We start from the raw sequence: 14199 nt of genomic DNA, 5'->3' as shown, positions 1-14199 counted from the left end.
GTTCTGTGTTACACACCCATTCTCACATGGCTTTCCATAGCCTTGTGTACTGTCCTACCAAGACCACCTGCAAGTTGGAGGAACAACACCTGTTCTTCTGTCTTGACTCTCTCCAGCCAGATGGCATTAACATAGACTTTTCCGGTTTCTGCTAACCTATTCTCTTCTTCCCTCTCCCCTTTCCCTTCACCTAGCCATCCCTCCTCCCCTTGATCATTGCTTTCCCCTCCCTCCCTTCTTCATCTATCACCTCCTGCCTTTACGACCACCCCTCCCCACCCCCCCACTCTTTTTTGGATGCCTGCTGACATTTTTCCATACCTTGATAAAGGGCTCAAGCCCGAAACGTTGGTTATGTGTTTTTTCTTTGCTATATAAAGGACACTGTCTGGTCTGTTGTGTTTTTATATTTTTTTTATCTCCTAGTTCACCAGGACTTCCTATTCAAAGCGATGAGTATGCTGAGGTTCAAGATTACATCATGTGTCTCCATTTTCTCATAGTTGTTGATCTGTGTGTTTTCTTTCATTGTCAATTAGGTTTGGTTGCTATATGATGTATTTATAACAAATGCAATGTTTTATTTTAGAATATTTTGGGGTTGTAAAGGTTTTTATCATTATAAAACTGAATTCATCACAATTGCATTTTTTTTAGATAAAATATGCAATAAAAATTAATAATTTTCCAAATTGCTGTTTTATGGATTTTTTTTTGAACAGATTCAAAACCAGCTATCTGGAGCCATTTTTCCTTTTCCATTTTATCCAACTACTCCCCCCAAGTCCATCACCATGGATTCAGGTTGGTTGGTAAATCAATGGAGTAACTATATAAATGGCCAATTTATAATTCTGTAAATAATTAAGATTCTATCATTTAAAATAAAATATTGTAATGTTAACAGTAATTGCAGTTACTTTCCTGAGACATTCTAGAGTAGACATAGTGTGAAGGTCATTTTATTCTTTAACCTCAGGATGTATTTTCATGTGTTGAGGATGAGAATCAGAATTAGCTACTGCTGGAGGTGGGTGGAGAAATTAAGGGGTATATTGCTTGAGTCATTGGATTGGGAAAGGAAATAAATGAGGGCGAGTTGGTGATCACTCATTGGTTGAAAGGAAGGGATTAAGTTACAAATAAATTGAGATAGAGAGGAGCAGAGAGTTTGATGTTGGAGATTGAGGCCTCTTTTGGAGACTTTGGCTCAGTGCATAGTTGGGGCATCAAAGGTTGGGGTCAAGATGGTAGTGTCCAGCAATGTACTGAGAAGTTCTAAAGTATTTTTAGGCAAAAAAAAATATATTTTCATCAGTGATGGTTTAATGTTACCTTTTAATTGTATTTTTAGACTTCTTGCAGGTATTGATGAATTTATGATTACAGAAACTTTTATTTCCTTTCCAAAGGTTATGAAAGAATGAAATGTCTACTTTATATCAAACTATTTGGTAAAATTATGATTCTTAATTGGAAAAAGAAATAATTTGTATAATTATGTACTTCTATGATCTGGGGTTTTCTTTCTTTATAGCACCAAAACCTTTTGCTGATGTTAGTATCATCACAAGATCTGCAGGGCAGTCTGAAATATCTCGTTTCAGGTGAGTTAAAACTTGAATTTATTTGCTGAACTATTTTATGGTATTAGGAGGTCACGCAAGGCATTGACAGTGTTATCCTTTGGGTTCCATTTGTTTCGCTCAACATAATTTAAATCATTTAAAACTTTTTCCAACAAAATGTAGATTTGAATGTGTCTATTTTAGTATTCTGTCAGAGTAAAGAAAACTTGGGCTGGCTGCAGATCTTATCATAAGCAGGTTGAATTAAATGAAACAAGCTGGTTAGTAGGCATCGAGCAAATTGTATTTAGAAACCATGAACGTAAGTTAATAATTGAAAAGCTATGTTTTTAAAAACTGCCGTTGCTGGAAATCTGAAATAAAAACAATGCTCTGCAGGTAAGGCATTATATGTGGAGAGAGAGTTTGCATTCCAGGGCATTAATCAGAAACACAAATTTGTGTTTCTATTGATGCTGGCTGGAGTCATTCCAACAAATAGACTTACTTTAAAATGGTGTGTTACGAGTTATATTATATTTTATATTACATATAAATATGTTTTTTTTAAAAGAGGGATTGTTTGGGGTTTAGTGTAGGTCACCACAAACAGAGAACCACTTCACATCCCATTTAAAATGCAAGAGCTTGGCTGAAGCCAGCCATGCAAGCACTGGTGGTCTTGCATAAGACAATGGGACTGCTTTGGAAGGAATTTTAAAAAGCAGTTGCAATTAAACAGTCCAGGCTTAAAGTGCTGTTAAAGATCTTTCAAGGATTGGGTTAGCCCTACAAGAGGTTTTTACGAGCAGAGAGAGAGAGAGAGAGGAAAAGACCAAACAGGATTTCTCTTAGAGAAAATTGAGTTGGAGTTCTGCAGTGGCTTTTAAGGCTGCAACACGACAAGCTGATAAGATGGCTTGTTAAAACCCCATTTTGAAGATGAGTTGTGAGTTCTGAGTTCAACCTATTGAAAAAACCCTTGTAGTCCTTACAAGAGGAAATGGCTGACTAAAGGGTTTCTTCTGAAATAAAGGAAACAAAAGAAACTCTGTGATGACCTGGAAGAAGAGGTTATTAGTTGGAAAACCCATGATGGGGCAAGTTTCTTTGGCAAGACATTGAAGTACTGATTTGTGTGTGTCTAACAATCAACAAATCTTACTCTGAAACCAACTAGAACCTTCCTGAGCAGTAACCATATACCTTTGAGCACAAGAGCCTGGTGAAAATTCAAAAATGTTAAATTCATTGCACAGTATAAGGATTGCCTGATACCGGTGAACTTGGAGGAATAAGAAGTGAGATTGGACTGTGAATCAAAGAACTTTCCTGAATGTATACACGTTGCATACACGTACACTTAGAATTATAAGGGTGTTAAGTTAATAGTAATAAGTTAAAGTTTGATCCTATATTTATGTTTAAGGAAAATTAAAAGTAACTTTTGTTTAAGTAACCATTTGTCTTGATGAATTTCTATTGGTTCTGGGTTTTTTGGGTCCTCTGGGCTCGTAACAGGTGTGTTATGAAAATACAATTTAGTTGAGCTTTTAGAGAAAGTAATATTTTCAAAATTAACTTTATTCATAATGTTTTTGATTTAAAATTAGTGTGATATTTCACATTCCGTGTAAATTTGATACATATGGTGTTTAACACCAAAATCTCTTTTAAACTTAAAAAAAATGGTAAAGATATGGAAATATTTTTTTCATTGTAAATATCAAATAGGTCATTACAGTTTTTCATGGCCCAAATAGCAGATTTGAGGATTGAAATGAGTCTCCACCTTTGACTTCAGGGCAAAATTTAGACACAATTAATTTTTTTTAAATCCCAGAAATAGTAAAATCACTGATAGAATTCAGGTGGTGACATAAACTTATCCTTTTTTTTTAAAAAAAGCGTATGGTTACCTCTTCCTTTGCCTGTTGCTGAAGCCCAGATGCCTATCTACTGAAGTTACAGCACCTAATTTATGCAAAGATATTTTTTCTGAAATTATTGTAGCTGTATAAAACTTTAGTTTAGCTACATTTGACATATTTTGTGCAGCTCTGATAGCAGAATTATAAGAAGGATATGGAAGCTTTGGATAGAGGTTCACCATTTGCAGAAGAGGTTCACCAAGTTGTGGCCTAGATTAATGTGTATTGTCTGTAGTGAGAGGTTGGAAAAACTTGGATTTATTTTCCTTTGGTTGTTGGAGGCTGAGGGGCAACAGGATAGAAGCATATAAAGTAATTAAAAATGGATAGGATTGTTATATTTTACTCAATGTAGAAATGCCAAATGCTAGAGGCAATTAAGGAGCGAGGAAATTTAGATCACGGTTTATTGTCATATCTTCAAGTACAATATACAGTTGCACCAAGATTCTTACCTGCCATGAAAAATCAAGTGTGTAAGTGTGGTGATACACCACTAGCCTACTGCAGGGGGGGTGGGGGGGAGCGATCTCTGTTCATGCAGGAAGATCACCGGAGAACAGACCACACCTGGCCGGCTGTCAATCAGGCGACCTGAATAGACCTAACTCCACCTGGCCGGCTGTCAATTAACCACCCGGGATATTTTCATGAGCCAGTCACTCAGGAGACACCAGTACAGCTACCACTTCTAACTGAATACAGCACGCAGAGACTTCTAACTGAATACAGCCTGTTATACAGTCTTTCTTGAGTTTTGTGTCTGCTTACTGCTGCAGCAGTGCATCACAGTAAGTTACACCAAGGAGATTTAAGAAGTACATTTATTTTTATATCAGTTGAAATTGCGTATCTAAATGATAAAGAACTAACATTCCAACAGTCTTATTAGGTTAAATTACACGTCCAATTCATGTCATTGCTTGAATTCTTTCCCATTTAATATGGTTGCAATATTAACTAAGACAATCTCAATAGATTTTGCATTCACAAATATGCTGCCATGTAATCCTTATAATTTTCCCCTCAGCTCTTCTTTCAGCACCAGGATGAAGTTCATTAGTCCGTATTACTACATTCCTTTCTGGAAAGCAATTTATAAGAAGTATGCACCCAGGAAGGGAAGACAGGAATTAGACATAAAAATGAAACAGTAACACAATAAGTAAATGTCTTCAGTAAATGAAAAATTTTGCCAAGGGAAATTAATAGAGTTTACTAACTGTTGAGCTGGACAAAAATATAAAGTGGGACATCCCTTTAGGAATTTAGTTTTATGTTTAGCTTTATATCTGTCCTATGTTTGATCAAAATATATTTTAATAAGTACAATACTTGATTGATTTTAATTGGCATTTAATCTTAATTCATTTTTCTCAATTATTTATATATTTGCCACAGATATTTTAAGGTTTTAATTCAAGAAATGGACCTGAAGTTGGATCTTGGATTTCTTTATTCTTTGATGGAACTCTTCACCCAATCAGCAGATACTGTTCTTGCAGAACAAAAGGTAAAAAAAAAAGAGTATGTATAACTTCAAATACTAACAATAGAAAATGGAATTGGTGGTATCCACTTTCATGCCCTATTTATTTCTCCTGCAATGTTCTCACAGTTGTTTTGGAAAAATAACTTCTTGTTGCATGTAGAAAAGAATGAAGTGGACAGATCTCTTTTCATCGAGCTGTCAACATGCAATTTTAATTTTTTTAATATTTTAGGGATACAGCACAGTAGTAACAGGTCCTTCCAATGTGACCACAATACTACATCTGTACCTGCCCCTCCCTCCTCACCACTACTCAGGTCTCCAAAATGTCCTTCCAACAATTCATCTGCAAATCTGTAGAGGTCATTCTTCCATGGATGCTGTGTGACCTGCTGAGTTCCTCTATCACTTTTGTGTATTGTTCAAGTTCTCCAGCAGCTCCAGACTCCTTTTTTTACTTTTGACCTACTAACGCCATGAAACTTTGGAACATTGGAGGAAACCAGAGAACTAGAAGAAGCCCTCAAAGACAAGGGGAGAATGTGCAAACTCCTTTCAGAGAGCGGCATGTACAAAATTTTACTGGTGTTACACATTCTAAAAAAACAAAGGCTTAAAGATGCAAAAGACAATTGCTGGTTTAGATTCCATGAAGAGAGTGGTAAATATAGAGAACAGATGACAGGAGAAATTGATGAAGCCAGATTATGCTGCAAAATATAAGTAAGCAGTATGGATGGCACAGTTCGTATAGTGGATAGCACAGCACTATTATGGCACCAGAGACCTGGGATTACATTGTAAAGGACAGAGAATGTATGAACTAAAATTCCCTTTTTAATGAACAATTTCAGATTCCCTTACCTTTCTTCTTAGGATTGGTTCCATTAGTCATTCTAATTGTCCTTTATACTACCTCCAATGCATGGGTGTCCTTGACCGGTTCTGAACATCACTCTTTCAGGAGGATGTAGATCCTTCAGAAAGATTGCAGAAGAAAATAAATCCAGAGTTATGTGGAAAGATTAAAGGAACATGAGAGGGATTTCTTCAAGTAGAGAGTGGTGTGAGTGTGGAATGAGCTCCCAGCTGAATTGGTAAATGCAGACATTGAATAAAAATTTGCACTGGTACATGGACAGAAGAATAGTTTGACACAGACTAGAAGGACCGAAGGCCTGTTCCTATCTTGGATATTATATGGTTTAAACTGCATAGATTACAATGGGTCCTTATAAGATTTATGGAAAATGAAATGAAAGAAACTGCGCTATTTTATAAAGATATGTCAAGAATGGCCTAAAATAGAATAAAGATGACATCTCAAAAACCACAAATGTGACTTGATTTTTTACACATTGAAATTAACTGTGATAATGCTGGAGGCAATTGAAAATAAAAGCTGGGAAGAAGAGCCTGCTTTCTATGTTCCCTTTAAACTCATTATATATGAAAAAAGTGGTAAACTGCAAATGCTCTGCTTTGCATTCATGCACCCCTGTTACTGCCAAAATTATTCTGCTAGCATTATTCCTCCTTTACCTTTCTGACTTCTGTACTGTATATTCTAAAAACTGAATATTCCTCAGCCAGTGGGTTCAACTAACATAAAAATGCAATTTTCTACATAAATTATTTCAGAAACCTACCTCGAGAGCATATTGGGCTTCTGCATCTTGATTGCCACCCAAGGAGTAAGATGTGGAAGTTTTACAGTTTGTTTCTGATAGTACTGTCACCTGCCAATTATGGAGTGTTGATATTTCCATTAAATGCATTGAGATAATGTGTGTCAAATCCTGAAAATTTAAATATTCTATTGAAATATGAAAAAGTAAAATTGCGACTTTATTCAGGGATTTAAGAATTGATTGATAAAATTGTTTTATTTTTAAGTTACATGTTCAGTATTGAGATGTGTTTGAATTATGTTTTGTTTAGCTGGAGTTATTCAAAAAAGACCTTGAATATATTCAAACAGAGCTGTTGACTGAATCTGCCACTGACACATCACCTATCAGTTTATATGAATATTTCCATATTTCTCCTATTAAAGTAAGTATGTTTTTACTACTTATGAGAAAATGTAATTGATATTTTATATTTTCACCTGCAATGTTTAATCATGAAATGTCTTTAATTTGCATTTTTGTTGAACTATGGAGAGTACACATTAAATTGAGTTTTTTTTTCTTCAAACAGTTGGTCCAGGAGGTTTAGGTGGTATGCTTGAGATATGAAGGATCTGGAATTTATTAAGGAGCAGAATATCTGTTCCGTATGTCATGGCTCACAAGATTTCAGAAGATCTTAAATGTACCTTTCTTCTTCTGGAGTTTTTGTGTGGTGTATTCGCATTGGTTGGCACAGAGTTGATGTTAAGCAATCTTAAAGTAGCAGCTTCATAATGTCTGAAGACACAGACAAGGATCATAGGTTGACTTTTGACACAATGAACAATGGTTTCAGGGATGAGCAAATATATTGTCTCATAGGATGTCTGAATTTCCAGGTAGACTTGGTTTTAATTAAAGCTCCACTTAAAATGTGTAATTTCACTTGGATTATTAAGAATTTGTTGAAGGTCATTTATGAAAAGTTGAATTTAAAACTAAATGGTTTTTATTCAGTCAAGGGATGTGAGCTCTGCCCGCTGAGCAAGCATTTAATTGCCTATCCCTAATTGACCTTGAGAAAGGGTAGTAAACTGCCTTCTTGACCTGCTTCCGTTCTTGAGGTCTGAGTATACCCACAATGCTATTAAGAAGGAAGTTCCGGGATATCAGAGTTGTTCTGAAGTTAGGTGTCATCAGTGTTCTGGAGTATTTTTTAACTTGCCTTTCATTAACTCCTTTAAACTTTCCCCATCTCTCCTTAAACCTAACCCTACCGGACTCTTCCAACCTGGGTAAAAGACTCCAACTATCCATTCTTCCTTTGCATAATTTTATGTACTTCTTTCATATTGCCTCTTATATCCCTTTTACACTGAGATCCCAGTAAACTGGCATGTCAACAACCTGTGTTTAAAGCTGGGCCATGTCAGATCGGAGCATTCATGCTGAACCAAGAAATCCCAGTTTAGTGCGACCTTTTACATAGGGATCCCGGTGCAAAAGAAGGCGGGGCCTGCAGCATTACATCGTTGGCATCCCAGGAAGGTGGTTAAGCCTTTTACACTGGATCCGATGTGAAATCCATCAGCTCCAGTGTCTACCTATCTTGCAGCATAAGTACTGGGATGAAAATGATCCTCCATGCTGTTTTGGTTACGTTCACACAGGTAAGTGAAATGGTAAAAAGGCGATTTAATTACCATCCTTTATGGGCAGTGTAAAAGGGCCTTTAGTCTCCTTTGTCCAGTGAAAACAATCCAAATTTGTCCAACCATGCCTTGTAATTAATATTATTCCAATCCAGGCAGTGTTCTGGTGAATCTCTTCTGTACCCTATCCAAATCAGTTACCAGAATTGTAAATGGTACTTCTAATGTGTTCCAACCAAAACTGTGTGCAGCTCCAACATGAATTCCCAACTTTTGTACTAAATGCTCCAACCAATGAAGGGAACTATGCCATACTCTTCCTTTACCACCCTATCCACTTGTGATGTCACTTTCATGGAGCTATTGGCTTGCACCTCAAAATCCTTCTGTGTAACAATGCTTCTTGGGGACATGCCATCTATTCCATACTTTGCATTGTATTTATTCTTTTTGTTGCATATTATTTACTGTGAGAAATATTTGAATAACATTTATTTATTGCTGTCCTTACAAAAGGTAATTTACCAATCTTAAACTGACAAGTTACCCACATTTAATCCTGGTGCAAGCTGCACCAACTTTTTGCAGCTCTGTAGGTGCCAGTATCATTGAAGCTGCATTTCCACAGCTATCTGCAAGCATGTCACATTTATTAGTGTTGAAAGTCTGTGGACAAATCATTCAAAAAATCATGACCCCATGACTGTTTCACTCTTTTAAAATGTCTAAAATGATATCGTTGAAATTGATGTAATAATTTAAAAAAGAAATTTAAATAAAAATCATATTAAACTATTATTAACAATTTGAAAACAATTCATTACTTATCAGCAATTATTCAAATTAATTATTCAAATGAGAGACCAAAGTAGATACACCTATGAAATATATTCATCTGAGGTCTAGCACATTATGTAGTTCCTTGCTCCAGTGCTTGGACACAAGGCGGCAACATGCAGACATATAAATTGCAGCAAGCCAATAGGCATAATCCAAATTATTAACTGTTTCTCTTGCCACAGATGCTATATGACGTGCTGAATGTTTTCAGTTGTAAAGACATGGTTGTTTCAAAGTGCCTCTGATCATCAAATGCATTGGCCTAATCTCTGTTTTTGTAGCTACATCTGAGTTTTTCCATCAGTTCTGGAGGAGAAGAAAGTAACAAACAGCAGGAAACAGAATTGGTCCCAATTCAGTCTCTGAATCTGTTGTTAAAAAGTATTGGAGCAACTCTCACTGATGTACAGGATGTCATCTTCAAGTATGTGTATTATACTTTTAATTTGTAATATATTTGTATAATTCCAGAGAAACATCTGAGGATTTGGATATATGTTAGGACAATTTAGAGAGATGAGAACATTTTTTTTTACATAAAAGTTTACAATTTATGAACTTTGTTCTTGGAGTTTTCTGGATTTTCATTGAAAATATTTGAAATTGTTACTGATCTTTTTTTTAAACAAACGAAGGAAATTAAAGGATTTGGGAACCAGGCACAAAATCGTTTTAAATGCAGGTGGCTTGAGAGGTTTACAAACTATAAACTAATTTGAGTTTTTGACAATTGTCCAAAATACCACTCTCTGTATTTTCAACATGCAAAATGTTAAGAGAATAAATTTTAGAAACTAGAAATTAAATTAGATGGATTGTGCCTTGCTCAGCAAGTGGGGGCAGGCTTTCAAGGAAGGATAGAACAAGTTGGAGTTGTCTTTTTTTTTTAAGCGTTGTCTCTTTCCACTCTTTGGAAAAATCTATCCAGTCAAAAGATGTTTCTCACTTCATTCAAAACCTGAGCTGGTGAATTTGGATTCAACAAATAATAACCATTATTCACCTTTTAGTTCTACATCCCCATCATGAAATTAGCAGTTGTAAAACATGAAAATCTGCAGATACCATGGTTGAAGTAAAAACACAATGCTGGAGAAACTCAGCAGGTCAAGCATTGTTCTTTATATTAGGAAAGATGAATACACATGGCCAACGTTTCAGGCTTGAGCCTTCATCAAGGTTTATCATTTAAAGTACACTCTATAAAGTACGCTCTATAAAGTACGCTCTATGAAGTACGCTCTATGAAGTACGCTCTATGAAGTACGCTCTATGAAGTACGCTCTATGAAGTGTACACTCTATGAAGTGTACACTCTATGAAGTACACTCTCTATAAAGTACACTCTATAAAGTACACTGTTGACCTGCTGAGTTTCTCCAGCATTGAGTTTTTACTATGACATTAACAGTTGTTCAATATGATTTTCAGTAGGTCACAGACTTCCTTTATTCTCTACAGTGATTTTTCCTTTGCTGTGCTTTCTCCTATAGTGGCAAACAGATTGCAGTTGTATTGATGGTGAAGTTGTTAGTGTTCACCTTCACATTGTAAAACTGAAAGCAACTTATGAAGTTACGAAGCACTGGAAGTACTTGTTACCATGTTGTCTCTCAGTTATAACCGAAAATTGTTTTATTGATATGGTATGCTGTAGTTTTGAGTACAGTCTAATCATTCCAGGTGATTCACTTGCAGTGAAGCCTCACTCTGAACTACATTGCTCTGCCCATTTGAAAACCAGGATCTAAGCTAATAGGTATATTTGCCAGTTGTAGCGTTCTCTTCCGTCTTTGTTGGCATGTCAAGCAGGATGTGTAAATGGGACATAATAAAACTGCTTTATATGCTTGACCTATTTTGTAGCTTTTTTAATTGAAGATAAATATCCTGGATTTTAATATCTTTCAGGGAATTTAATATCAAAAACTTAAATAAAGTTGGAAAAGTTCTGAATTTTAGCTCTCCATGGATCTGTGTTACCTATCATTTATAAATAACTACAGCAAAAAAGAGCAACAAATGACAAGTTAAATATAATTAAATTGTTCTTTGATGAATGACATATTAAACCTGAATCCTTATCTTAAATTATGGTGCTCTTTGCAGGCTTGCATTTTTTGAAATTACCTATCAGTTTTATACAACACAACAGCTTCAATGGGAGGTTATCCGACATTATTCTAAACAGGTGTGTACTGCATTTAATCTGTAATTTCTAACACTTGCTTGGAATAATCAATAATATTGACTTGACAATCTGTTCCTCCAGAGAAATCACGTCTTTAAAGATGTCTCTTCCTTCCTTACAGGCAATCAAACAATTATATGTTCTTGTTTTTGGACTCGATGTCTTGGGCAATCCTTTTGGCCTAATTAGAGATTTATCAGAAGGAGTAGAAGCATTTTTCTATGAACCTTATCAGGTCAGATTGCATTTTTCCAAACTAACAATTATCATTCAAACTATAACAAATGTTTTCTTTGGAAGGAAATTTAAATAGTTTAAAAAAAAGTATACACCTCTCAAATTTATTTCATTAGAAGTAGCAATTACTGCTAATGTCTGAAAATGCTACTAATATTTAACAGTAGGATGCTAACCTTTTAGTGGCATCCATGTTGTAGAATGATCCAGTATTCAAGCGGTAATGCTTGTGGAATTTTATGTCTGTTATCCTTTTGACCTGATCCTAATTTTGAGGGAATAAGGCTGCATTTCTGAGATTATGTTCTGATTTTGATTCCAGCTTAAAGTTAAAATAGTCAAGTGACATAGGCCTTGTATTTCCATGTGGTGCACATGACGATTTGATTAGTTGCTATAATCCATTTGATGATGTTGCTTTGACATTGCGTAGAAAGGAAGTTAACGGTTAGCAGTGAGTGGGCAATTTTGTATTGAACAAGGAAATTAGAAATATTTTTCAATGATTAAATCTTGCACTGACTGCCACGCTATCCATCATACCCATGATCTTTCCTTGGAGCAGATCACTGACTACAGTCTTCTGTAGGCTGGTGATGAAGCATATCAGCACCTGTTTGAGCAGTGACATGGATCCATCCTAGTTTGCCTACCGTAGAAACAGGTCTGTGGCAGATGCCATCTCACTGGCTCTACACAAAGCCCTAGAACATCTGGGCAGCAAAGATGCATACATTAACTACAGTTCAGCATTTAACACCATCATCCCCTCAAAACTGATCAGCAAACTCCAAGACCTGGGAGTTAACGCCCCACTGTGTAATTGGATCATGATTTACTCGCCTCCAGGCTTCAATTAGTGAAGATTGGTAAGAACATCTCCACAATCTCCATCTGTACCGGAGCACCACAGGGCTGTGTTCTTAGCCCCCTGTTGTATTCACTTTACACCTACGACTGTGTAGCTTGGTACGACAATAACAATACCATCTACAATTTGCTGACGATACCATGGTGGTGGGTTGTATAAAGAAGGAGATGAGCCAGCATACAGGATGGAGATTGAAAACTTGGCTGAATGGTGCACCAACAACAATCTTGCACCCAATGTCACTAAAACTAAGGAGCTGATAGTTGACTTTAGGAAAGAAAAGCCAGAGGTATACAATCTCGTGATTATTAGGTAATCAGAAGTGGAGAGGGTGAGCAAATTTAGGTTCTTGGGAGTGACTATCTCAGAGTTCTTGGGAGTGACTTTTCTGGACCCATACACAAAAAGCATCATAAAGAAAGCACATCAGCGTCTCTTCTTTCTCAGGAGTTTGCAGAGGTTTTGTATGACACCAGAATCCCTGTCAAATTTCTACAGAGGTATGGTAGAAAGTGTGATGACTGGCTACATCATGGTCTGGTGTGGGAACACCAATACCCCTGAGTGTAAAGCCCTCCAAAAGATAGTGGACACAGCCCAGGACATCAGGCAAAACCATCCCCATTATTGAGAACATCTACAGGGAACGCTGCAGTCGGAGGGCAGCAGCAATCATCAAAGACCCACAGCACCCAGCACATACTCTCTTCTTGCTGCTGCCATCAGGAAAGAGGTATAGGTGCCACAAGACTCTCACAGGAATAGTTGCTACCTCTCCTCCATCAGACTTGTCAATGACAAACTCAATCAGAGACTCATTTAAGGACTCTGTGCATTTTATTGATTTTGTTCTCTCTGAATTGCAGTCAGTTTGTTTATGTTCATTATCGTTTACAGTTCTTTGATTTGTTCACATGTTACACTGTGTACAGTTTATTTTTTGCACTGCCAATTAGTGGTAATTCTGCCGCGCCTGCAGGAAAAAGGAATCTCGGCTGTATGTGATGTCATGCTTGTACTCTGACAATAAATCTGAAATCTGAAGCTAGCTTCCAACTGATTGACATGGTCCATGGTGGAGCTTGATGGATCAAAGCTGTCAGGCTCCTCCTCAGAGCTAGCTTGAGAGGGGTTTGAGTGCTGCCCCCTAACCTTACCAGCTGTCAAAGCTGTCAAGGAGGATGAATGGCTTTTATATAATACAAACCTTATAAATAATTAGTTATGGCTCAGAAGATTGTCTGAATCAACTGGTCTTTTACAGGCTAAAAGGATATAACATGGCAGACTACAAAGCCTAAAAATAGGTGGGAGGATGTGTGATGAAGAAATTAGAACTTTGTAAACTGGATATAGACTGGTTGAGAAAAGAGGGAAAGCATGGCAAATGGAATTTAAGTGTGAGGTCATGCACTTCAAGACTAATCCAAAGCATTGAATAGAGAAATATTAGAGTAAAGACATGAATATATTCTTGTTAACAGTTCACACAAAAATTAGCAGACACCTGCAGTGAATGATTAGGAATGAAAATTATTTACAGGTGCATAACCTTTTATTTGCAAAGAATATAGATTTAGTTTCTTTTGCTGCTAACGATAAAACAACCATCTCATCCCAGGAAATAGCATAACTAATCTCCTTTGTGCCATTTTTACCCTCTAAAACAGGCACTTTTTTCAATTATGTTCATTAAAGTTGGAGTTTGGCACAAAACATGACCCAATGTGATCCCAGCTCAACTCTCTTATATCCCATTGCGTTCCACTACTTTATCGGTGCCTCTGAATCGCCTATCCAGTAT

At 36.5% G+C, this 14199-nt stretch overlaps 1 protein-coding gene across 5 annotated transcripts in view; it reads left to right on the top strand.

The window, feature by feature from the left end:
• The window catches only part of vps13a (vacuolar protein sorting 13 homolog A), a 397184-nt gene that overhangs the window by 297696 nt on the left and 85289 nt on the right, over nucleotides 1-14199 (top strand). For all 5 annotated transcript variants that reach the window (XM_069930496.1, XM_069930495.1, XM_069930501.1 and 2 more), the window contains 7 exons: nucleotides 723-804; nucleotides 1538-1607; nucleotides 4901-5012; nucleotides 6933-7046; nucleotides 9378-9520; nucleotides 11206-11287; nucleotides 11409-11522. In XM_069930496.1, the coding sequence (XP_069786597.1) occupies nucleotides 723-804; nucleotides 1538-1607; nucleotides 4901-5012; nucleotides 6933-7046; nucleotides 9378-9520; nucleotides 11206-11287; nucleotides 11409-11522 (717 nt within the window). The remainder of the gene's footprint in view (nucleotides 1-722; nucleotides 805-1537; nucleotides 1608-4900; nucleotides 5013-6932; nucleotides 7047-9377; nucleotides 9521-11205; nucleotides 11288-11408; nucleotides 11523-14199) is intronic.

Source organism: Narcine bancroftii, chromosome 1 (genome assembly GCF_036971445.1).
Source record: "Narcine bancroftii isolate sNarBan1 chromosome 1, sNarBan1.hap1, whole genome shotgun sequence".
Taxonomy (NCBI): Eukaryota; Metazoa; Chordata; class Chondrichthyes; order Torpediniformes; family Narcinidae; genus Narcine; species Narcine bancroftii.
Note: the sequence above shows the minus strand (reverse complement) of the source record. Positions and strands in the feature narration are given on the sequence as shown.